Source organism: Phyllostomus discolor, chromosome 6 (genome assembly GCF_004126475.2).
Source record: "Phyllostomus discolor isolate MPI-MPIP mPhyDis1 chromosome 6, mPhyDis1.pri.v3, whole genome shotgun sequence".
Lineage (NCBI taxonomy): Eukaryota > Metazoa > Chordata > Mammalia > Chiroptera > Phyllostomidae > Phyllostomus > Phyllostomus discolor.
This window is the reverse complement of record NC_040908.2, coordinates 69,495,589-69,521,620: the sequence shown is the minus strand read 5'-3', so window position 1 is coordinate 69,521,620 and position 26,032 is coordinate 69,495,589. Positions and strand designations below refer to the sequence as shown.

At 50.5% G+C, this 26,032-nt stretch overlaps 1 protein-coding gene across 1 annotated transcript; it reads right to left on the bottom strand.

The window, feature by feature from the left end:
• NEURL3 (neuralized E3 ubiquitin protein ligase 3) lies at window positions 1-22,881 on the bottom strand. The gene is made up of 5 exons (XM_036029969.1): window positions 22,771-22,881; window positions 5,966-6,098; window positions 2,633-3,166; window positions 1,638-1,709; window positions 1-967 (listed from the first exon to the last, which is right to left on the bottom strand). Exons 1-5 carry the CDS (start codon window positions 22,879-22,881, stop codon window positions 741-743), a joined length of 1,077 nt encoding a protein of 358 aa, XP_035885862.1. The 3' UTR covers window positions 1-740.
• Between the last annotated feature and the right edge of the window lie 3,151 nt (window positions 22,882-26,032).

Here is a 26,032-nt window from a genome sequence, read left to right as displayed (position 1 = left end):
TGTCATTCATAAAAAAAGAGAAGCTTTATTTTGATAGATCAGAAATTGGTGAGGGAATAAGCACAATGACAACAGTGCCCACTTGTGTGCTAAATCATCTTCAGATAAGTGATTTCACTGGATCCTCACAACCACACTGCAAGGTAGGTGACTCCTGACTCACTTTACTGAGGACTTGTCGGCAGTGAGCCAGCTCTCACATGGGACTGTAAACACTCCACACAGATGCCTCCCTGCATCTGGTGCAGCTCCTCAATCCCCAAAGGGGAGGGCTGCCACAGGGAAATGCAGGTACCTTAACTTCCTCAGCTATAAAACCAAGGGTCAAGCCACCCATCTTAGATCCTCCTCATTGACACATGTGGGTTCTTGGTGTCCCATGAACCTTGGCACCCATAAGTGCCTAGATTGCTAGGTCAATGGTGACTATGCCAAGTGGCCAGCAAAAGCCTTGACAAGCCCTGGGCATGAGAAACCTGGAGCTAAGCAGAGGAAACTCAAGCTTGCTGGCCATTGCTGAGCCACTGTCTACAATCAGGCCACCATCAGATAGACAATTCTGGTGTGGGTAGGAAGAGGGGCTCCCCCCTGTACCACTGGCCCCAACCCGTTGGGTAAGGGGAAGAGCCATCATCCCCTACTCCTTCTCTATGCTCTGCTCATTACCAACTAGGCTTTCTGACTTTTCTGCAGAAAGTGGGTGGGCTGTCCCTTCTTCCCCTGCAGGGACCAGCTCAGAGCTAGGCCCACTTTGCCACCCATACAAGAAGTCCTTCCCCAGTCTTCAGAGCAGAAGAGCCCCATGCTGAGACTACTCCCTCAATCTCACAGCGACACACAGGGCACTTGGCTGTGTCCCTGAAGACCCTCCAGGCGCAGCAGCTGCAGAAGTGTGTGTGGCCACAGGGGACAAGGCAGGTGTTGGCAGTACAGTGGAGACAGATGGCACACTCCTCTCCTGCTGTGGCTGGAAATGGGGACAACATAGGTCAGGGGCATATGTGGTCAAGGAGGGGGCAGCTTACTCGCGATATAGCCACAGAAAAGAGAGCCAGGCAGTTGTAGTGAGAAAAATATTACCTTGTGAGAAAATGCTCATAATGTAATCAAGTGAAAGAAATTGGTAAGAAAGCCATAATGTACATTACATCTATATCATAAAACTCCTGTGTAGAAAAAAGAACACAAAGCACAAATAGTTCCCCATATATATATGAATGGGAGGAAATCCACCTAGGAAGCAATGGGAGATTTTTTTTCTTTTTACTTCTCTTTCTTTACCCCTTAATAATTTTTTAAAGTCCTGGTTGGCAAAGGTGCTACTGTGAACGAGGATTGCTTTTGTAAGACAAGCACAAAATAACATCATCTGCTCATGAATGTGCTCTTGTAACCTGGACTATAGCCGATGTTCTAGAAGGCAGAGCTATTAAGCTACTTTTTTTGTTTGTTTTTTAAACTGCACAGCCACCATTGCTTTTAGGTTCCAGTAGGTAGAGCCAAATTGTTGGACCTAAAGCCTGTGATAGACTTGATGGGACTTGAAAGACTTTCCTGAGTTCCCAGGGCTGGGGCCTCCCTGGCTCCCATGGGGCCAGAGGCCTGGGGAGTCCCAGGTGTTGCAGAAAGACACTCACCTTCAGGGTCAGAGGGCATCTCCTCAGGGAGGGCCCAGGGCGAGGCTCTGGGGAAGGCACTGGCTGCAGGATCTGGGACAGAGATGGGGGACTCAGGCCTGCCAAGAGTAGAGCCAGGGTGCTCCCGTCCCACCCACCCCACACCCCAGGCAGTGCCCATCACCTGTCTTTTCTGGGTGGCAGTGCATGAATGAGCTCCAGGCAGCTCTGAGAGCCCCACCCCAGCTGTTCCTGTCTCCATTTAACCCAGCAGAGAATTTGTGGGGCTGTGGATCCTTTTCTTAAACCAGCCTTCCTTTAGACACCTCCTCTTTACTCTGCGGCCACTGTCTAAGTGGAGACCCTCAGCATCACTCAGCACGGGGATCCAGTGGAAACTGGAGAATACAGGTGTTGGACCCTGACCTACACTTACCGAATCGGGCTCTCCAGGGGGGACGCTCCTACAGCTGTGACAAGCTGTGTTGGGGGACCATGAACCACCAGCCCAGGAACAACAAAATTTCTTCTATGGGTCTTCCTGTACTTATCTACTCGCTCCCCTGAAAGCCACTCTCCCTGCAGGCAGCTAGAGAGATAGTCTTGTTTTCCCCACTGACTGGCACGTGTCACCTGTGCCCCACAGGCTGTCTTCCTGCTCACATCTACCCCTCGCCCTGTGTCACCTCAGCTTGTCACCTTGTCCCCAGTGAACTAACTCCTACTTAGACCGCAAATCCCCACTCCCAAATTTCTTCCTTTGTGAAAGGTGATGAGCCCTTTCACTGATGTTTGGGGTGCCGGTCACGTGTTCTTATTCTTTAGGAACAGCTGCCCTTCCAGTGCTTGGGTTTTGTCCCCAGCTCCCATCCTCACCTGGCACTGGCAGAAGCTGATGGGGAAACTGACTGAATACGAATAAATGGTCCTCCCCTAGGCTCTGGATTCTGGTGGAGTACCTCCTGACTGTCCACCTCCCCTCAGGGGCAGTGCCTGGTACAGACGAATGGCCTCACCCAACAGCTGGATGGCCTTGGTGGTCCCGTACACGTCCATCACGGCCCAGAGCGGGGAGCCCATGGGCACGCCCTTGCGCAGCAGGAGCCTCGGGCCCCTGTTGACCTGGGCACAGAGTCGTCCTTGGCGGTTCACCCAGAAGCTAACAACGTCCCCTGCCAGCGCGCAGCCATCCGGCAGCAATGCTGCCCATGTCGGGCTCTGCTGCTCCAGGTCGGGGCACACGAAGGGAGGCAGGCTGGGCGCCTCCACGCATGCAGGGTTCAGGCGTGTGAAGCCCACGCGAAGGCCACTGTGCCAGCCGCCCTCATGCCCCAGCACACGCAGTGCCACGCGCTCCCCTGGCCGCACCGGCCTCTGGCTGAACACGATGCCGTCGTGAAAAGTGGCAAGTCGGTATGCAGTGATCCGCTTTGCGTCCAGGATCACATGGGCGCCTTTGGCCTCAGGGTGGAAGCGAAGGGTCTCCAGGGGTTCCTTGGTGTCTGCAGAGGTCAGGCAGATGTCAATAAGCGACAGCCCAGACCCACCAGCTCATCTGGCCACCTCCACCTTTCCTTCTCCCCCACAGCTACCCCCACCCGAGCGCCTCAGCATCCTGGGGCAACCTTATGGGGAGGGCATTTCCACCATCCCCAGCTTCCTGGGGGCTACGAACCCTAGAGACCTGCTTAGAGCTGGCTAGCAGCTCACTTTGTCTGGGGTCTGAGCTCTGTGAAACCCCTCAAGCCTCAGTTGCCCTCCCCTGCAGGGTGGTTGTAAAAGTTAAAGGCACTGATGCTGCAGGTACAGGCTTTCGGTACCGGGTGTGGTTCTGTTGCCATTACACAGAAAGAGCAGTTTCGAGAACAGTAGGGATCATGTGGCCCTGGCTTTGTCCTACAGATGTATTTGTTCAATGTACACATCTGAGCCTAGAAACAACCTAAAAGAGAGAGGCCCGCCAACTCTGCTTGGCTCTGGCTGATGGGTCCTGTGTTGGTGCTGTATTTTCTCTTGTCTGACTTTCTGATCTTCCCACGAAGAACCTGTGTCACTTGTGAAGGCCAGTCCCCCAGTGAGGGTGACTTCCTTGCCTTGGGAGAGAGGTGGTCCTGGTAGCTCCCCTCGGGTGGGGGCACAGGCTGGAAATGGGGTCTCAGGTCATGTGTTCAAGGCCTGGGGTGAGCTTTGAAATCAAGGGACTTCCTGACCTGACTCTACTTGGCAGCTAGGAAGGGAGAGTAGCTTACTGGGCAGCCCTTCATGTCAACTCCAGTGGCCTGGGGGAGGCCTGGAAGAAGCTGGAGAAGCTTCCTGCACAGAACTGCTCTTAGCCAGCTCCCCCAAATTTACCATTTCCCTCCTCTCCTCCCTCCTCCCCTCCTGGCCCTACTCTTTCTGGGTTGGATGAAGGAGCCTGAAAATAAAAAGAGGTTAAGTTCAATCTGAATCCGAGTGAGACCCCAGCCCAGAGGAGTCCCCAGGTACCTGAATGTGAAGAGTTAAGTGCCCACCTGGGCAGGCATTGGGCTGGGGTGGGTGGAGGCAGCTAAGAGTTCCCGATGTAACCAGCCAAAACCCACCTGGGCAGGTGGAGGCCACCTTCCCCACCCCCACCTAGGCTGGTTCATTGTCCATTCCTAAAGTGGGGGCTGGAGAGGAGCCCTGGAATGGGCTTGGTTAGGGTGGTGAGAGGCATTCAAGCCATCTGCACATATCACCATGTCCACTGCTGCCACCACCCTGCAGACAGTGGGTGCAGAGCTGGGTTTCAAAGAGGGATTGCCTCAGCCCCTACAAGGAAAGGGCCCCCACCTTGGGTTGGGAAAACAGGAGACCCCTCATGCTCAGCTCCTTGGTCTAAGAGGGTGACCTGCAGAGGTGAGCCTGTCCTGGCTGGAAGCTGGCCCCTCTCCCTCAGGGAGGGTCAGTGGATGGAGTTCCCACCCCATTCCCTATTCATCTGCCTGGACAGAGGCTGGCTCAGGCAGAACTGACTCTAGGGGCAGGAGGGGAGTGGGGGGAGAAGGAGGGAGAAGGAGAGAAGGCAGGGAGCTGGCTGACTGGAAGGCAGTGCAGGGAGGAGGAGGAACTCCCAGGAGTGGCCTCGGTGGTTGCATAAGTTCCTCACAGGATGGGAGGGGTGGGGCGGGCCTGGGGACCCTGGGGACCCTGGGAAAGCAGGCTTCATCCTGGACAGGAACTTGACAGTCTGCAAAGCTTGCCCATCCCAGCCTCAGAGCTTCCCAGAAGCCTGTGGGGACTATGTGGTCTCCATGTCAGAGGAGGGAGGCCGAGAGGACATCCAGCTTCACAGATCACAGGCAGCCAGGGGCCTGGAGCACTCTTGGGTCAGCTGCATGCCCAGGCTCTCTAAACGAACAATCTCATAGCCCCTCACGATGGCCTGAGTGTGGCCCCTGCAAGGTACTTCTGGGAGGGAAGCCAAGAGATCCAGAGAGCCTGTGGGACTGCATGGCCCACCAGGGCCCATCCTCTACTCTGCACAGGGCTCTGTGCTTGGACCTGGCTCACAGTGGTGTAAAAGGTGTGGGAGCCCATCCCATCCATGCTTTCCTATGCTCTCCTATGCTGCCTCCTCATGGCACCACTGGTGCCTGGGATCCAAACACAGTTACTAAAACAGCAGCAATGGTGGCAGGCCCCTGCCTACCCCCAGGCTCTTGGTGCCACCTGCTCTTGGTGTGAGAGCCAAGTGCTGCTGGGGGAGGGGCTGGTAGGGAGGGCTCTGTGCCTGGGAGGGATCAGTGTCCACAGAGGTGCGGTCATATCTCCAGAGGTAAAAGCCCAGGTTCTCCATCTTTGCCCCTCACACCAAAGAACACTGTGGCCTCTGGTGAGGTGCACCTTTTGGTTTCTGCTGCTAGCAGTCCTGTAAGCCAGCAGGCGGGCTGCAGAGGCCCTGGGTTTGGGTGAAGAAGTGGAGGCCCCAGGGAAAAGTGACCTGGCCCAGGTCCCACAGTTCAGCTTTCACAGCTGGAGCCCCTTATCTTCCACCAGGCCCCCAAACTCTACGGTTTCCCACCCAGCCAGTCTTCTCCTTGTACAGCAGGATCCAGAAGCAGCTAGGCCATGTGTGTCAGCTGGTCACTGCAGGGATGCCAGACTTAGTCACTGGCATCTGCTGGAAACTTTCAGGGACAGGAAGCTTACAACCTCACTGCCTCACTACAGCAGCTAATGAGCTCAGCCTGTTTCGGAAGCTCTTTCTGAGTAATGTTTACACAATTATACCGCTGTCTCTGGACCTGTCCCCCAGCAGTGACCCAGAGCCTCCCCTGCTTTTTGCATCCCTCTGTCTAGGGACCAAGCACATGGCTCCTACTTACCAGCCTGGGAGCAGAGCTGGGCGCCCATGGGCCTGGGCTTCTCAGGCTTGGGGTCCCTGGTCTGGAAGGGGTTGCCTGAAGAGGCCACTCGACAGGTTTCCTGAGTGAGCTCCCCTGTTCCCCTTGTTATAGTCTGGGATCACGTTACAGGGTTGATGATTAATTGGACATTGCTGTCACGAGTTAAAATATCCATGGAATTTCCCGGTGTTTCCTAGAGCAGCAGGTCTGCCCATCTGGCTAGCCTGAGGGAAGCAGGGCCTGGGATGGCCTGGGTGCGGCTTAGGGTAGACTTTTCACCCACTTCCAGGCAGTCACTCCCCTGAGGCACATGTATAAGTGCCTGTGCCCATACCTGACCCAGAGGCACCAATTCCAGCAGCCTGGGCTGGGGTCTGAGTCGGTCATTTTTAAAAGCACCTTGGTTGATTCTAACATACAGCTAGGGCGGAGATTCACCTGCACACAAAGGCACTTAGTCAGTGTTGCTAAAGTGAGCTAACTGAATACACTGCATCCCAGAACTTGTGGAGTGGCCCCGCCCAGGTTTTCACAGAGAGGAGGTGAAGTAGGTGGAATGGGAGTGTTACAGAACAACAAGGGGGCCAAAGGGGGCCAAGGTAATATACTATTACCGAAAGAAACTCCCCCAGGTTCGTTATGTCTGCCACCAGAGGAAAGACGTCTCTCAATGCCAGAGATCTGTGAAAAGGAAAGGAAATGTTTATTTAATACTATACAGACTTCAAGTAGTGACCCAATGTCTTCATCAAAATCCCAAAGTCCCTTAAAATACCCACAAACACACACAGTCCTTCCTTTCCCCCCTTGCCCAGTATGGGGTACCGTATCTCAGGAAAAGAAATAGAGGTCCATGGCTCAGGCAGCCCCTGGTTCTTCCCAGTAATCTGTCTCAGCTGGTAGACCTCCCTCGGTTCCCAGCACCATCAGCTGCATTGCTGGGATCTCCAGCTAAAGCTGCATGGTGGTTCCCCTTTCTAAAGCTGTGGGGTACCCACTCTGCTAAAGACCGAGTGGTTCTCCCAGGGCCGCCTTGTCTGGGTTTTAATCCCCACGGCAATTTTCCTTTGCAGCCCCATTTCCGACTCCTCCCACAATCGGCTACACCTGCCCGCCCTCTCAAATCCTTCTAGCTTTACTGGGCTGCCCTGGTGAGTCTGGGTAGACGTGGTCTCATGTCATGGGGCCAGTCTTCTCCAAGCTCCCAGGCAAGCACTGTAACTTGGGGGACCTGCCCCCAGTTATGTCTTGGTGTGGAAGTTACTTCCATTCCCCTGGCTCAGAGCATGGCCACAGCTATTTAACATATTTATGCAACCAGTTAAAGTTTATAGATATGTTAAGTGACCACACCAGAGGTTAGCTGCAAGGCTGTTGCTATGCAAAACAGCTCTCAATGGCCCTGCTCCATTTGTCCCTTCCCCCAACTGACACCTGTGGGTGTGGGGGGGGGAGGGTGAGGACATCCTAATATTTCCTGGACACCCTGAGTTCCAGACCCCATTTCAAATCCCTATTTGCCCCCCCACCCCTTGGCTGTATCCTGCTACAGGAGGGTATGATTGCTCTCCACCTTTGCTGGGACTGGGGTTCCACTTTCTAGAGCCCAATCCAATGTGCAAATCATTTCCAAAAGGGTGGTCAAAGGCCTGGCCCCCAGTGCATCAGCTGTGACGAAGAGGCCAGAGAGCCTCTGCCCTTCCATTTCCATGGGGACACTGAGCCTGGGGGTGGACAATGGCTGGCTCTAACCCAGCACTTCTCATATTTTGACACACACATCACGCTCTTGGAGAGATTACTAAATGTGGATTGATGCAGAAGGTCTGGGCATGCCTGGCAGCACCATGCTTTCCTAGCAGGGTGGTTCTGCAGACCCTATTTTAGAGAAAGGCCCCAGCTTAGTTCGGAGGCTTGTGAGTACCCTGGTCTCCACCTCCAGGCGAAGCCCTTCCTAGGGCCTCAGATCAAGGCCATGATCACGAAGTCTCTGAAAGTGGCTAAAGGGACAGATACTCCCAAGCAAGTCCCTGATACAGCAGGGAGTATCGGTGCTGGTGACAGGGCTGGGGAGGCAGTGGGTGGGTAAGGATGGAGACTCAGGCTCCATCTCTTGTGTTCTTTGCCCTCCCTTGTCCTCTCTGTGCCCTGGTGTCCCCATGTGTAAAACAGGAAGCCAGGATGAGATGATCTGTGGGACCCTTCTGGCCCCAGTGTGCTGTAATTTTGGTCTTGATGACGGAGAGGTGACAGCAACCTGGCCCCAGGTGACTTCAGAAGATGTTGCTGCCACCCTGGACTTTCTCTTCCACACCATGCACCCTGCCAGGCTCCCTCAGTTTCTCCTCTAGAAGCAAAGGCCAGAGGCAAACTGGTGAGAGGCCAGCAGCATTCACCATGAGTCCAAGGCTGATGGGTCCAGCTGGTCCAGACTGAAGCAAGGACCTGTGGTTCATGGACCTGCTGGCCCAGCCTGGGGTACCCAGGCACAGGGCATCCCCTTCTCTCTGGGTGCTGTGGGGCCCAGAGACCCTGTCTTCTCCCTCTTCTCCTACACTTCTGAGCATGTACTGGTTATCAACATCTTCCCCATTCAACTGTGCTGACACACAATGGGAGCTTTATGGGCAGTTGCTGACTGGTAGCCTGAGCGTGAGGTGGAGTCTGCCTCATGGTACAGCCTGCACCCTTCCCTCCCCTCCAGGCCACCAGTAGCACAAGGCTGTCCTAAATGTCTGTTCCAAAAAAGGCAGTGGCTAGCCCTCTGCAGGAGGCAGCCTCTGTGATTGAGATGGCCCCTGGTGGCTGTTGTCAGTACTGCAGGGTGCACTGAAGCCCTCAAAACTAGCAGGGGCGCTCTCAGGAGAGGAGGTCGTGGAAGCTGAAGTTTCTGAGGACTCTGCACCTCTGCCCTGACTCTGCAGCTTCGCACATGCCTCCATCCCTCTGAGTTTCCCCTCACTGGCAGGCAGTTTGCCCAGGACCCCACCAGTTCTAAGGGTTTTGCAGAGGTCAGCTCCTAAGATGCCTCCAGTGCTGTGGAGGAAGCTGCTGGATGTCTGTTTTAGTCCCCATCATACAGCTGAAGAAGGGCTTGTCCATGGTTTGTGCCAGCCTGCAGCTGAGCAGAAGTGGAAAGCCATGGGCACCCAGCCCAACCTAGGACACTGAGAGCCCAGCCCTTGTGTTGCCTGCCTGAGCGCAACTATTCCTGAAATCTCAGAGAGAAGGGGGTCACTCTGGGAAACTGGGCTCCAGAACAATCGAGGCCATACTCACAGTAGGTGGACGGCAAGGATGCATCAGTGCCGAACAGTGCAGTGCAGCAGCTCAACAATTGCCCACCTGCCTACCTTGTGAATGACTTAATGATTCCACTCCTTAAGTGAATACCCAGCAGGATCAGGGGCCGATGTCTACAAAGACTGCTACAGGACTGTCAAGAGCAGCATTGTTTGTGACAGCTCCAGAGAGAAACAACCCCAGCGCCGGTTGTGCTGAGTGCTGCAGAGATGCACCACTCAGGTCCCATTTCAGGAATGAAGGCCTCCATCCCTCAGGGGCTGGGCTGCTGCCCTCGAGTGGTTGTGTTGCAATTGCACTGCAGTCCAGGCTCCCCCCTCTATCCCATGTACACAGGTGTGGATCCTGAGACCGAGCTCCATCAGTAACCTGTCTCGGGGCTGCTCCCCGTGGCATGCACCTCCCACTACCACCAACAGAGTGTGGAAAGGGAACTCGCCATGCACTCACAGCCTGGCACTAAAAACAAACCACTGCTACCCACAACAACTGGTCAGACCCCACTGTGGGTGCCGGGGGAGATCCAAGCAGCATCCACTGCAGTCTCCCATTCACATGAAGTTAAGAAGCAGGGAAACTAATCTGTGCTGTTAGAAGGCAGGATAGTGCTCACCTTCCAGAGGGGCACAGGGGAACCTCTAGGGCGCTGGCAGAACCTCTGGCCCTCCATCTTCACCAGGTGGCATGTATACATACGGAAAAATCCGTTCAGCTGGACCTTCAAATCGCATGTCAACTGCACCTTAATTATATATTAGCTAAATTTCCTTCCAGCTCTAAAATTCTGATTCTGCTAGCTAGAAGGAAAACCTGCTCTGGAAGCCAGGTCACTTAGCCAATACTGCCACCTCGAGGAAACAAATGGAACTGACCGTGGGCCCCATACCCTGGAGGAAAAACGTCAGGGCCACACAGGCTCTCCCACCTGTGTCCCCATCACTCGTTCCCCTTCATGCCCACTCACTTCCTGCCTGTGAGCCCTCTAACAACTCTGCAGGTCCACCAAATCCTCTGGGTCAACAGTTAGATCCACACCCTGGGCCTTGTGGGGCAGAGAGCAGGAGGAGGAGGCCAGGGTATACCAACAAAGTAGCCAGCCACTAATTAGCCTCTGTGAGGCTACTCCCACCCTGCTGGCCTGTCTAGATCCTCCTGGGCCCTGGTTCCGCTATGACCCTCCACTGTCCTGAGTGCCCTGGTTCCTGCCTTGCCAGCAGCCAAAGCCCCTCCCTTATAGTGTGAATGTGGAGCCTGCCAGAGAGGGGATTTGGAGGATGGGAGCTTATCCGGCTGCTCAGAGGTGAGGGAAGGAGAAGGGGAGATGCCCCTTCCCTTTCCTGTTTTCCTTCTTCCCGTGCCCCACTCATCCCGTATACATCTGTCAGAGGGTCTGTTCTGGGGAGACTGGCATCCATGCTGTGTGTGTGTGTGTGTGTGTGTGTGTGTGTGTGTGTGTGTGTGTGTGTTTGAAAGAACTCTCCTGAATACCTACTGTATGCCCAGAACTGCCCAGTTTCTGGGTAGCCACAGATTGAAGAAAATCCAGTCCTTGTCCCTCAGTCAACTCAATTCCACCCTGGCTTTTAGGTCAGTGCTACAAGAGGGCCAAACCCCAGACTAGAAAACCATGGGTGCAGCCAGGGATTGTTTTGTTATGCCCAGGGGATGGGTGAAGGTTTTGTAGAGCAACAGATCTTAAAATTGATTCAGAAGGATAATTGGGCTTTCAAGAGTGGGAAAGGGACTTCTGGCCAAGATGGAGGTGTAGGTAGACACACTGTGCCTCCTCGCATAACCAAAAAAGGACAACAACAATTTAGAAACAAAAAACAACCAGAACTACCAGAAAATTGAACTGTATGGAAGTCTGACAATCAAAGAGTTAAAATAGACACGTTCATCCAGACCAGTAGGAGGGGTGGAGTCGGGCAGCCCGCCAGAGAGGGGTCACGGCAAAGTGGTGGCTGGTGGACCCAGCAAGGTGGCGGATTGTGGAGGGGCGCAGTGCACAAGGCAGCTGGCAGACCAGGCGGTCCCACATTCACACGCAAATAAACCTGGAGAAACTGGGGAGACAGACGTGCAACCCAGGACCCCAGCATGGGGAAATAAAGCCTCAAGCCACTGATTGAAAACACCTGTAGGGGTTGAGGTGCTGGGAGAAACTCCTAGCCTCACAGGAGAGTTCGTTGGAGAGACCCACAGGGTCCTAGAACAGGCACAAGCCCACCCACATGGGAATCAGCACCAGAAGGGCCCAATTTGCTAGGTGGGGGAATGGGGGAAGTGAATGAAATCTGGCAGAGAACAGAGCAAGTGCCATTGTTCCCCCTTGGACCTCTGCCCCACATAAAGCATCACAACCCAGTGACTGGGTTTCCCTGCTCTAGTGAACACCTAAGGCTCCGCCCCTCATATGTAACAGGCATGCTGAGACCAAAAAATTAAAAAATGGTTCAAATGAAGGAACAGAGTAAAGCTCCAGAACAAATACAACTAAGCGATAAAGAGATAGCCAACCTATCAGATGCACAGGTTAAAACACTGGTGATCAGGATGTTCACAGAATTGGTTGAATTTGGTCACAAATTAGATGAAAAAATGAAAGCTACACTAAGTGAAATAAAGGAAAATGTACAGGGAACCAATAGTGATGGGAAGGAAACTGGGACTCAAATAATGGAGTGGACCAGAAGGAAGAAAGAAACATCCAATCAGAAAAGAAGGAAGAAACAAGAATTAAAAAAAATGAGAAGAGGTTTAAGAACCTCCAGGACATCTTTAAACATTCCAACATCTGAATTATAGGGATACCAAAAGGAGAGGAAGAGCAACAAGTGGAAAAGTTATTTGAACAAATAATAAAGGAGAACTTCCCCATTCTGGCAAAGGAAATAGACTTCCAGGAAGTCCAGGAAACTCAGAGAGTCCCAAAGAAGTTGGGCCCAAGGAGGAACACACCAAGGCACATCATCATTACATTACCCAAGATTAAAATGAAGGAGAGAATCCTAGAAGCAGCAAGAGATAAGGGGACAGTCACCTACAAAGAAGTTTCCATCAGACTGTCAGCTGATTTCTCAAAAGAGACCTTGAAGGCAAGAAGGGGCTGGAAAGAAGTATTCCAAGTCATGAAAGGCAAAGACCTACATCCAAGATTGCTCTATCCAGCAAAGCTTTCATTTAGAATGGAAGGGCAGATAAAGTGTTTCCCAGATAAGGTCAAGTTAAAGGAGTACATCATCACCAAGCCCTTACTATATGAAATGTTAAAGGGACTTATCTAAGAAAAATAAGATTAAAAACATGTACAGTAAAATGACAGCAAACTCACAATTATTAACAACCACACCCAAAACAAAAACAAAAACAAAAAAATAAACTAAGCAAACAACTAGAACAGGAACAGAACCACAGAAATGGAGATCACATGGAGGGTTAGGAACAGAGCAATCAGAGGAGGAGAGAGTGGGGAAAGGTACAGAGAATAAGTAGCATAGATGGTAGGTAGAAAATAGACAGGGGGAGGGCAAGAATAGTATGGGAAATGTAGAAGCTAAAGAACTTATGACACATAGACATGAACTAAAGGGGGAGAATGTGGGTGGGAGGGGGGTGCAGGGTGGAGGGGTGTAAAGGGGAGAAAATGGGACAACTGTAATAACATAATCAATAAAATATATTTTTTAAAAAAGAGTGGGAAAGGAAAGAAAGGCATACCAGGGAGAAGGAACCATATGTGCAAAGGCATAGAAATGTAACCACGCACAGTTCTGTCTGGCTGTATCAGACAGATTAAGGTTAGGGTTATTTGCATATAGCAGAATATACAAAAGAATAATGGCTTAAACAAGAAGTGTTCATTTCTTTTTAACATGAGGTAAGTTGAACAGAGGCAGTCCAGGGTAACCATGAAAGCTCTGTGGCCACAGGAACCCAGATTCTCTCTGTTTTTCTGATCCAGCATTCTAGCACTGGCCCTCATACTCAAGGCCACTCTATGGACCTGAAGCGTTGCTGGAGCTCCACTTTGCACATCAGCATTCCAGGCAGCAGGAAGGAGAAAGACTCAGAAGGGCATTCCTCTCAGTTAAGTCAGTTCTCAATTACACAGACTTGCTGGAGAGCTTATGTGACACTTCTGTTGGCATATCTGGCCAAAATTTTGTCAGGTGGCCACAGCTAACTACTACAAAGGAAATTGAGAAATATAGTCTCTATTGGGGAGCAGCTAAAAACTGGGGTTCTGCCCTGGCTGGTGTAGCTCAGTAGATTGAGCATGGGCTGTGAACCAAAGGGTCGGCAGTTCCATTCCCAGTCAGGGCACATGGGAATCCCCTGGGTCATAGGCCAGGTCCCCAGTGGGGGCCACATGAGAGGCAACCACACATTGATGTTTCTCTCCCTCTCTTTCTCCCTCCCTTCCCCTCTCTCTAAAATTAAGTAAATAAAATCTTTTTAAAAACCAGGGTTCTGTTATTGAGGAAGAAGGACGAATGGGTATTGAACAGGCAGCTAGCAGTGTCTCACTCTATGGTAGAGTGGAATCATGGCCTTCCAGTGTGTAGAGAAAGGCGATAGCAAGGGACTAAACCAGAAAGGCCATGCTGAGGAGGTTTTGGAGTTTATTTTGTAGAAAACAGGAAATCGCTGAAGGATTCTGAGCAGCAGCCTGGGGTTAAGGGGTCTGGATTGGCCTGCTTCAGGGACATCGATTAGGCCATCAGGCCGAGGGTGAGCACCAGTGAGAAGAGCTGTCAGGAGACGATAAATGGGTCACTAAGGAGGAGGGGATACAGAACTGACTCAGCAGGACAGAGAGGCAAAGACAAGCCCTGTGGATAGTGGGTGGGGATGCAAGGTACCAGGGGAGGAACCTGCTGAGAGCAAGCCTAGGCTCAGGATATTTGAGTCTGGGGCAGCTGCAAGCCATCAAAGTCAGATAGCTCAAGGGCACCTGAGAATCCACAGGAATCTTGGAGGAGGGGACAATGCTGGGGATACAGCTGTGAGACTCACCTGTCATACTGAGGTGGGTGAGGTCTGGTGGTGGGGTGACCAGTAAGTGATCTGGAGGGATCTGAAGGACCCTTCAGAGTTGCTAGTCCAGGAGGACAGTGGAGTGGGTAGTGCAAAAACTTTGGAGCCAGACAGAGCGGGGTTCGAGTGCTGACTTCACCACTTAATAGCCGTGAACCCTCGGACCAACTGGTGGCCCTTTCAGAGCCTTAGTTTTCTCATCTGCAAAATGGGAATGAAGAGGCCCACCTGAGGGCTAATAGGAAGACTGAGTGGGTGAGTGATGGTCCCAGGGAATTGCACTCATCAGTCAGTGCCAGCTCTTATCATTAAAGGGGTTGCCTTCCTATTACTAGGGCAGCCATCACTGCCTTTCTTGGAGCCATGGGTGTTCCCTATGGCCTTCACACTGGAGCCCTGTGCTGGCTGGCTGTGAAGTGTATCTCAGGCACAGTGCAGCTTCAGGGCTCTGAGGACCCTGACCCAGCACAGCCAGACTTCCTGGCAGGGGTGTCAGTGGCCCACAGTGGAGGCTCACAAGGGAGTTATTATGCATTTGCCAGAAATGGTCCAGCACCCTCCGTGGGCTCTGCAGAGATGATTCCAGGGGGGCTCAGCCCATTTTGGAAGCTGAGGAAGACACTAATTGCTGGGGGCAGAGGGCAAGGGGCCGTCTAGCTGCTATAAGCAGGGAAGTGGCTCAGACACATCAGCACGAGCCCAGCTGTGAGCCATAGGTGATGTCCAGCCAGGAAGAAAGGCTAGCTTGGAGACTGGTAGACAGCACACCCACCCCACCCCAGAACCCGACAGCCCCTTTGCCTCCAAAGCCAGTCTAGCCATTATCCCCATGATGATTCCAGACTAAACTCTGGAGAAATAACAGAAGCAGGACAAGCACAGGAACAAAGGCCCCCAAAGGACACTAGTAAGGGACATCAGAAACACAAGAGCTGCTAGGAGTATAACATTCTGAAGGGCCAAGAGGGAGGAGCAGAAAGTGGTCAGGCTCAGCTCACCCCAGTGGGAGGAGGGGTGACCGCTGGGAAGAGGCCACTGTGTTTATCCAGGAGGATGTCAATGGTGGACAGGGGGGTGGGGGGAGACAAAAGCCAGGGGTGGCTGCTTGTGAAGTGAGTGCATGTGAGTGACTGCATCCTACAGGCTGTGCATGCAGCTACAAGTGATGAAAGGCACAAAATGGCTCAGTCTGTCAATAGAGGTCCATTTCCATCAAAGTACAAGTCTGGGAGTGGGGGGCTCCACTCTGCCAAGCTGTCATGGGCCAGGCCCCTCTAAGTTTTACTTATCCTCGCTGGGCACTACCCTCTTTCCCATGTCCAAAAGTGCTTGCCTCATGGCCATGTTCATCCAGCACAAGGAGGGGACCAGGGCAGGGCATGTGTAGGAGACTATTCTGTGTGGCATGGGAAATGTAGCCCAGCTCCCACTTGGAAAGGCCAGTCAGTGGAAAGCGAGGTCCGGTACATAGGACCCACACCCATGGACAGGTTCTCCTGTGGGGAATCAGGCCTGTATTGTACCTAGGCTGCTTTGAGTCTTGCTTTTGCTAAAACTCCCTCACCCTGAATTGAGGCAGCAAATGTTTACTGCATATCTTTAAAGTAACTTCCTAAAATCTATGCTAAACCTCCCAAGGACGAGTGTAACCAGTTCAACCACTTTTCCCTTTATATTTTCAAATACCCTTCTTTTTTGATGTCCTTAGCAACATCCTCTCCTTTGTTTTTTGTAAAAAGTAACCACCTAAAATGAACCTGTGCATAGTAAATGAGGACTATTCTCATTTACTCAATGTAATGTGCCCAGAAAAGCAATAACAGCCTGCCCAGGCAAGGGACGGGGTGCTCTCTTTCACTGAGAGAGCGGCCGTGTCATCCCTTTCTCTCCACAAGATTTCTGTAGTCCGTGTGAATTTGTCTCGTCTCATCCATGACGGCCACAGATACTGCGGGTCTGTGTCCGCATCAGGCATGATCAGGAAGTTTCAACAGGCCCCTTCCTTCAGCTCTCATCCCACTGGCCAAAGCTTAGCTACAGGACTATGAAATGTAACCTTTGTTCTGGACAGTCCTGTGTTCAGTTACAAATTGGAGCAGGCCGTTATTATGAGACAAAGGAGAGAATGGATACTGGAGACACCCAGGGGGGTGGTAGCCAGAAGGGCAGAGGTGAAGGAAGGCAGTTTGTGAGTGTGAGAAGCTGGTGAGCATGCACGTGTGCACCCTGTGGCTCTGGCTGGGCATCCAGCCATGTGCCATCCATTGTGAAGGTGGTGCGGGTGGGTGGGAGGGAGCTGTGATTGCTGAGAACTAGCTCTACTGGCCAGGAGGACAAACCACTGACCTTTCCAGCAGAATTTTTCAGGATTCCCTAGAGGTCCTTCTGGCCCCACAGTGAGGTCAAAATAGCACAGAGACTACAAAACCTCTTCATTCCACTCCTTGGAGCTTTTGCCCATTTTGGCCATTTTCATTGTATCCAGTGCCTGGGCCATGGGCACTGTCCCTATGGCAGAAGTAACCACCCTTACAGTCTCCTGATACTCCCTCCTCTGTGTAGCAAGGCTGGGACTTCAAATGTTGGGCACCAGAGAATGCTCCAGCCTATTCTGTCTGCTTGGAGGCCTCTCCTCCCCACTTGAGCTTTAAGAAACTGGATAAGAACCAACCTAACCCCAGGGATGAAGGGGTTAACAAAAGGGTGTCTCTGTCCCCCTGGGCTCTGTGCCAACTGACTTGTGGTGCCTCTATCTGATCCTCATCATGTGTAGCAATATCTTTTAGAAGGAAGAAAGACAGGGCCCTCAAATTCCATCTTAATGAGCCTACGTTATCCTGGGGGTTGATTTCCCTTGGGTCTCTGGGCAGCTCAATATGGCACTTCAGGCACCATGTGTGCGTGCAAATAGTCTGCTCTGTGCCCTTCCTCCTTCCCACTTGTCAGAGCACATGTATCTGTCCTTGGTTGTGCCTTCACTGGGGACTTCATTAAAACATTTTTTCAGTCAGACAGTCAGCAAACATTTCTTGGAGACCATCATGTGCCAGCTCTGTGCTAAATACCATTAGTGCCACAACACAGAGGTCGATCTCTTCCACCTGCTGGCTGTGGGACTTGGGGACACTGCAAATAAGAAAACTGAGGCTCAAGGTTGAATAAGTAGTGTAGATTGGATGAGGACTGATTCCAAATTCTCCACCCTTTGACAAATTCCAAAGATAATTGGGCTCCAGGGTGAGCGCCCTGAAGTCATTTGGAAAGTGTGCAGTTGTGGTATAAGCACTTGGCATTGTGTACACAGTTTTAAAACTGTGCTTCTTTGTTCTCGGGGCTGCTCCTGATAGTTGAGGTGGCTTCTGGGTAAGTGAAGACTGTGGCACCTGCACATGGTCTGTCTATGGGGATGTCCAGAGAGTTTATATTCCAAGAGATCGAGTAGAAGGTACACGAGCTGCTTGAGACAAGTCATGAAGGTCAAGAATCATCCCAGATTCAAGAAGAGAAGAACTAGTCGTCACTTAAAAAAAATTCTTTTAATCCTCTCCCAAGAATATGTTTATTGATTTTACAGAGAGGGGGAGAGAGAGAGAGAGAAACATTGATGTGAGAGAGAACCATTGGTTTGTTGCCTCCGTATGATCTCCAACTGGTGATCAAACCCACAACCTTTGGTGTGCAGGACAACACTCCAACCAGATGAGCCACCCAACTGGGGCTCATCATAACTTTTTGATGGGAAAGTGTCAAGGTCATACTGCAGAAGAACATGTGGGATGGTAGATGTGGTTGCCTCTGTCTGTGGAAAATGCAATTTACAACAGTGAACAAAGAAATTTATCTATGTATAAATCTGAATAGTCATTGGTTTATACCACTGCCAACCATGATACATAATTGGGGATGTTAAAAGTTAGACAGAATTAAATATTAGGTAACAAAACCTGGAAAAGAGGAGGTGGGTAACTGGAGTTGAAGCTTTGAAGGTCCTTGGTATTGATTTTATCCCTTGTTAAGTCAAATATACATAATCTAGACATAACAACTAAAAGATAAAAATATAATATGTAATATCCAAACCAGTATAGTGGGTGAGAGAAAGAAAATTTGATAAATGTAATAGAAAGCAGAAAAAGAAAAGATTAAAGCAAGAACATGGTATATAAGGGAAATAAAATAGCAAATTACATCCAAATATATCAATAATAATGGTAAGTGTACATATGCTGAATTTACCCTTATATAACAGAGATTCTCAGATCACATTTTTAAAGCTCTAGCATATGCTGTACCATATGTATTATGTTTTAGGTAAATGTACCTAAAATGCAATAATAGAAATATTGGAAGTATGTCTATACTAAGCAGATACTAATCAAAAGAATGATGGTGTAGACTTCTAGCCAAGATGGAGGTATAGGTAGATACACTGTGCCTCCTTGCACAACCAAAAGGAGGACAACAACAAATTCAAAAACAAAAAATAACCAGAACTGCCAGAAAATTGAACTGTATGGAAGTCCAACAACCAAGGAGTTAAAGCAGAAACATTCATACAGACCAGTAAGAGGAGCAGAGACAGGCAGTCAGGGTGGAGAGGACTCACCGCAAGGCGGTGGTCTGCAGAGTGGGTGGTCTCACATTCACATGCGGATAAACCAGGGAGCAAGACAGAGAGCACAACCCAAGGTTCCAGTGCAGGCAAATAAAGCCTTAAAACTTCTGACTGAAAAAACCTGTGGAGGGTTGAGGTGGAGGGAGAAACTCCAAGCCTCACAGGAGAGTTTTTCTGAGAAACCCACAGTGTCTTAGAATGTACACAAACCTACCCACCCAGGAATCAGCACCAGAAGGGCCCAATTTGCTTGTGGGTAGTGGAGGAAGTTACTAAAAGCCAGCCAAGAGCCCAGCAAGTAGAATTGTTCCCTTTTGGGTCCCTCTTCCACATATAGCACCACAACAGGGTGACCTGGGTTGCCCCACCCTGGCAAATACCTAAGTCTCCACCCCTCACTATGTAAGTGGCACACCAAGACAAAAAAAATGTGACCCAAATAAAAGAACAGACCAGAACTCCAGAAAAAAAAAATACAGCTAAGAGATGGAGGGATAGCCAACCTATCAGATACAGAGTTCAAAACACTGGTAATCAAGATGCTCACAGAATGGTTGAGTATGATTGAAAAATAGAGAAAAGAGCAAAGGCTATGCTAAGTGAAGTAGAGGAAAATTTATAGGGACCCAACAATGCAGGGAAGGAAACTGGGACTCAAATCAATGGTTTGGAGCAGAAGGAAAAAATAAACAGTCAACCAGAACAGAATGAACACACAAGAATTCCAAAATATGAGGAGAGGCGTAGGAATCTTCAGAACAACTTTAAACATTCCAACATCTGAATCATAGGGGTGCCAGAAGGAGAAGCCAGAGAGCAAGACATTGAAAAGTCTTATTTGAAATTGAAAACTTATTTGAACAAATAATGGAGAACTTCCCCTATCTGGCAAATGAAACTGACTTCCAGGAAGTTCAGGAAGCCCAGAGAGTCCCAAAGAAGTTGGACCAAAGGAAGCACACACCAAGGCAAATTATAACTACATGATGTAAGAGTAAGATAAGGAGAGAATCTTAAAAGCAGCAAGAAAAAAGGAGAAAGTTACCTATAAAGGAGTTCCCGCGAGACTATCAGCTGATTTCTCAAAAGAAACATTATGGGCAAGAAGGGCCTGGAAAGAAGTATTCCAAGTCATGAAAGGCAAAGATCTACATCCAAGATTACTCTACCCAGCAAAGCTATCATTTAGAATGGAGGAGCAGATAAAGTGCTTCCCAGATAAGGTCAAGTTAGAGTTCATCATCACCAAGACCTTATTATATGAAATGTTAAAGGGACTTATCTAAGGAAAAGAAGATGATAAAAATCTATGAATGGTAAAATGACAATTCACAACTATGAACAACTGAACCTAAGAAAATAAAAACAAACTAAGCAAACAACTAGAATAGGAATAAAATCACAGAAATGGAAATCACATGGAGGGTTATCAGCAGGAAGGGGGAAGAGGGGAATGAAGGGAAAGTTACAGGGAATAAGAAGCATAAATAGTAGGTGCAAAATAGACAGGGGGAGGTTAAGAATAGTATAGGAAATGGCCCTGGCTGGTGTAGCTCAGTGGATTGAGCTCAGGCTGCAAACCAAAGCATCGTCAGTTCAATTCCCAGTCAGGGCACATGCCTGGGTTGCGGGCCAGGTCCCCAGTGGGGGCCATGTGAGAGGCAATGACACATTGTTTCACTCCCTCTCTTCCTCCCTGCCCCTCTCTCTAAAAATGAATGAATAAGACCTTTAAAAAAAGAAAAATAAAAAAGGAGAATAATATAGGAAATGGAGAAGCCACAGAACTTATGTGTACAACCCATGGAGATGAACTAAGTGGGGGAACTAGGGGTGGTGCAGGGCAGAGGGGAATAAAGGGTGGAAAATGGGACAACTGTAATAGCATAATCAATAAAATATATTTTAAAAAAGAATGATAGTGTAGCAATATTAATACTATGCAAATTGACTTTAAAGCACAATTCATTATTAGGGAAAAAAAAGTCACTATATAATGATAAAAGAAACAATTCACCAATAGGGGAAAACAATCTTGAACCCAAGTGCAGCTAATAACATCTAAATGTATACAGCAAATGTTTACAGAATTAAAGGGAAAACTGACAAAGCTGCAATCAAAGTGGGAGATTTTAAACAAAAGCAAGAATATTTTGGGGCAATCCTCCCCCCCTATAGTGGCACAGCCTTTGCTCACAATGTGTACTCAATACACCATGTGTACATTTGCACCCACCCCCACCCTTCCTGCTTCTGCTAGGTATGCAAGGGATTAGGCTCTTGGTGAGCCTCAAGGATTCTGGGACAGGCAGGACCAGTTGAATATAGATGAGGACTAGAGAAAGCCTTTGTTTCCAAGCCCAGAAACCAAAGCCCTTGGTACTCCACCCTTGGTCAGTAAGGTCCTGCCCACCCCTGGACCACATGCAACTCTGCCAGCCACCTGAGAAGAGGGCAGGATGCAGGCTGTGAGCCTATTTTTCATGTGTAATTTCATTGTCTTCACATCAACACCAAGAGATAAGCATTCCCATTTTACAGATAAGGAGAGTGAGGGCCAGAGGCTACAAGGCATGCCTAAGGCCACACAATATGGGGCAGGGCTGGAAGTATCTGACTCTGAGCTCCTTCCCAGTCACTGAAGATGGGTACTGTGCCTTGGGCTCATGGCACCATCAGCCATCTCAGCCAAGGAAGTGAGTGACTGAAACGGTGGGATCAAAACAGAGGGAACAGGACCCTGTAGGGTGGGGTGCCTGGGTGCCACCTTCCCCATCTGTGGCTGCCTCCTTCTCCAGAGCCAATAAGAGCCAGTGCCATGAGCTCTCCCTCCATGGGCATCCCCTCCATTCCTCAACTGGGGGCAGTCAGAAAAAGCCTCCCAGAATGTACTAGGTCAAAATGAGCCCCAAACCTTCCCCCCTACACTTTCTGGGGATCCAGGGCCTGCCCAGCTTTCTTCCCAGACTAGCGGGCCCTTCATCCCAAGCCATCCTTCTCCCTGTCTCTTTCCAGGCTGGCCCTCTGGCATGTGGCGGGTCCTGGGTTGTGTGCAGGGTGCAGGGGGGCAGGTGAGGGTGGGATGGGATGCTGGGAAGGCTGCATACCAGCCCTGCCCTCTGTCTGTCAACCCCATCCCAGAGGAGGTGCAACAAACTGAAATAAAGATAGCATTCAAGCTCCAGTGGACCAAGAGTCCTCTGTTTGGTGTAGATATCCCCAGCTGCACTGGCCGGTATGAGACAGCAGCCAATCGTAAGGAAACCAGCTCCTCTGGAGGACTTGGTTCGAACAGGCAATCCTGACGCACTTCCCTGTTGGTGTGTGCAGAATGCATGATGCTCCAAACTATAACCCTACCCCTGCAGCTCCTTCCACAACTAAGTGAGAGTGGCTGTGTTTCTAGAACACACAGAGCTCCCCTTTCTAGAGCCGTTCACACCCCAGACAGGAATTATTCTGTGCTTTTAGATGAGGAAACTGAGGTTACTGAGGTTAGGTAATCTAACCAAGGTCGCATATTTAGAAAGTGGTGGAACTTTTCAAACTATGAAGTTGGGGAAATGCTCATCATTTGTAGAAAAATTTTCACCAAGGCATAAGAACATGGGTTTCCAGTTAACCCTCAGTTACCCAGAACAGCCTCTTCCCCAGAAGGCCCTGCACACTCGTGTATGTGTGCGCCTGCACGCACTGAGGGTTCTCAGGAACAGAGGGCTTGATAAACAGGCCAGACCACAGGGACAATGAACAGGAACCGGCAACTGTACTCTCTAAATTCAGTCGTGTGCTCAGAGATCCCCAGGTAAAAGGTAGCAAAACATACCTTGTTCCAAGCAACTGGCAGGAAGGTGTCAGAAGCGTCTGCCTCCACAGTGAGCACCAGCACCATCTGGGTCCCCTCTTCAACTCCTGCTCCTACGAGCAGCTGACTCATGGTCGACAGACCACCCTCTGTACCTACGGGAATGCTGAAGGAGAAGCAGGGAACCCACAGTGCTCAGCTACCGATCTGCAGTGTGGCCTTGAGCAGGTCACCTTCCCTTTCTGGGGCTCAGTTTTCCATCTGCAAAATCAGGAGCCAGCAAACTTCATGTAAAGGGACAGCTAGTGAATATTTTGGGGTTAAGATCTCAGTCACATAGGTAGACAGTGTGTGTGTGTGTGTGTGTGTGAGTTTTACAACCCTTTAAAAATGTAAAACCCTATACAAATGGAACCAGGACAGAATGTTCCAGAAAGAGGCAGAACCCCTCTGTTCCTATCCTACCTCCAAGTTCTCATTCAGCTCCTCAAAATAGAGATGCTGCCAGCTTTCTCCCAGGAGCCAAGGGGCTCCCTTTTCCCCTGAGGAACCACAATCACCCACCCCCCAGCTCTAAACAACTTATTCCAATATTGACAGACTTCACCATCAGTGTTAGCTGACACTCCCAGTTCCTAAAGTGGCCCCTACCATGGGGTCACCTTGCTGCCTTCCCCTTCTCCAGACTTCCCCACAATATGGCAACTACACAAGCCTGGTGTCCCGGTAGGTACATAGCCATGCTGACACAGCACTGCCAGCCCCACCCACTAGAACTGCCCTGTAAAGAGAGTGCGTGTGTTGGGGTGGGGGGTGTCTTTCCTCCTCACACACTCAGCTAACCCTGCAGGCCCCTGACCTTGGCCATGCTTTGCACTTGTCCTTGCGAAGCCAGGCCCTCCATGCCCCAGCGTCTTGCTGTCTAGAGAACTCTTCCGCCTGAGAGCAGCTGTGCGCCTGGTCCTGCCTGTGAGCTCAAGATGGTCCTGCTTACAGGGCACATTTTGTGCTGGGTCAGCGAACTGGGTAAGGCAGCGATGCAGCAGGCCCAGGCCAGGTGTTGTGGGTGGCCCAGCAAGACAAGCCATCAACATCTCCTTTCTACACCTGTCCTGAGGTCAGAACGAACTTGAGTCCAGCAGGGTCCCTGAGTTTCTGTGACTACAGAGGCTGGGCAGCTAGGTCAGGGTCTAGAGGGGCCAGAATCCACACCAGTGGAGGGTTGGATGGGTTGGTGAGGAAGCCCCTAGCCCCCAACCTGGCCCACTCTACCTTGGGAGTCCAGCCTGAAAAAAATTATTAGCTACTAAATATAGATCAATGTTACTGTGAATTAATTTCAGCTCAAAAACACCTTGTTAATTTTGGCCTCACTGTGATTACTAGGATGCTGGCTAGAGGGCAAGTCCCACCCAGCTAAGGGGCCTGTAAGTGAAACTGCTGAGTGGTTCTTTTCAAGTTTGTTTCAAGCTGGTCCCTTTGATGGGAAGTCAGGTCTGTTCTAAGAAGGATAGAGACCACCAGGAGTGTTGATGTGAGAGTTCTAGAAACTTTCTGAAAAGCTTCACACCTCTATCCCCCAGAGGGCACACAGAAATTCGAAGGCTGTTGGAGAGGGAACAGAGGGTACAAATGCAGAGTCCTGAGGGACCTGTGGAAGGCTGAGAAGGGCAGGCAGAGGGAGGCCCAATCATCTGGGCCTCAAGGAGGGCCAGGGCCTGCCCTGGGCACTCAGCAGAGCCTGTGGGCTGGAGGAGGCTTGGTCCCAGACTTTCTGCCCTTAGCCCTCCTTGCCCCTTTTCTGAGGAAAAGAGGAACTAGGTGAGGACAGAGGGGGTTTCAGCAAGACCCCAAGGACCAGTGACGCTCTGGTCCTGGAGCTCCCTGCCTGGCAATCACTTGGGCCCCAGAGAAATATTGGTGGCTTTGGCTAACCGAATTATTCTTTCAGTTTGAACCAGCTCCCCCTTTTGACTCAAATCTGCTGGGGCAAGGAAAGCACTTCCCCGGTTCAGCGAGCCCACAGGCAGGAGGGCACAGTGTACCACTGGACAGTAGGGAGCACAGCAGTGCCCCCCCCACCCCTGCACACACAGTGTACCGCCGGACAGTGGGGGGTGGGGGGTGGGGGGCACGCAGCAGGTGTCTCTCTCTCCAGGGGTGGGGGTGCAGCTCCCCTGCTGGGAGCCCTCCCAGGCAGGTGAGGACAGGGCTCAACTTGGTCATAAAGCACATGCTTCAGGCACCCAAATAGAACAGGAAAAATGCTTGGAAAGAATTTGCCATTTCCAAATGAGCATTGTAATCACTATGATGGGAAAAGTCAGTCTTGTGAGACTTTCTTACACTAATTTAATAGTCCAGCCTGTTTTTATTTCAAATTACACTGGGGTGTGGGCCTCGTGATCTTTTTCAAGGTTTAGTGTCCCCCCCACCCCATCCCCGGGGCCCTCAGGCTTCAGTGCTCTCCAGCACACCCAGAGATTTTTGAACCCCTTTTCAAGTCCCTGGGGCCACAGGGCAGCCCAGCTGTTATTTTGCAGAATTTCTCTCCCCGCATCCCCAGCAGTTCTGCTTATTACTCCTGCCACTGACTCACAAAAGAGGAGGGGATTTCTGAGCTGTTTCAAAACTTAACCAGAATATTAAGGGTTTTATGCAGCCCTTGTTTATTTTTTTTTAAAAAGCCCCCAAAACCAACAACATTTGACACATAGGAAGAGAAAGAGGGAAGGAGGGGGTGGGCAGGGGCCTCCCAGGACCAAATCTGCTGTTGGCTCTGGACCTGGCACCCAGGTGTTCTGTCTCCTTTCCCTGTGCCCTGGTTCTCCCCACACCCTCTGTTTTGTCCTGGGCTGTGGCTAAGAGCTGGTACTTACAGAAAGCTTCCTCCTGCCAGGCAGGTTCTAAATCCTTTATAAGAAATAGCTAACCTAGTGCACATACTGCATCAGCGGGTGCAATGGCTATTATTATGCTACCCTCATTTGAAAAATGAGGAAACTGAACATGAAGAACTTAATAAAAGAATTGTGGGTGTCTGCTTCAGGTGGAGCCTTGAAGGATGAGTAGAGAGGTTCACTAGGTGGATATACCTAGCAGGATATACTTAGTCAAGGAAGGGCACTCAGGCACAGAGGAACAGCACATGCAAATACTTGGTGTCAGGAACAGAGCATGGGGCATTTCGAGGACAATCCTCACAGTGTGCCTGTATTGCCAGATTTGTCAGGGAGGGATGGATGCCAAGCCCCGGCCATGCCCAAAAGCTGTTCTTAGTCTG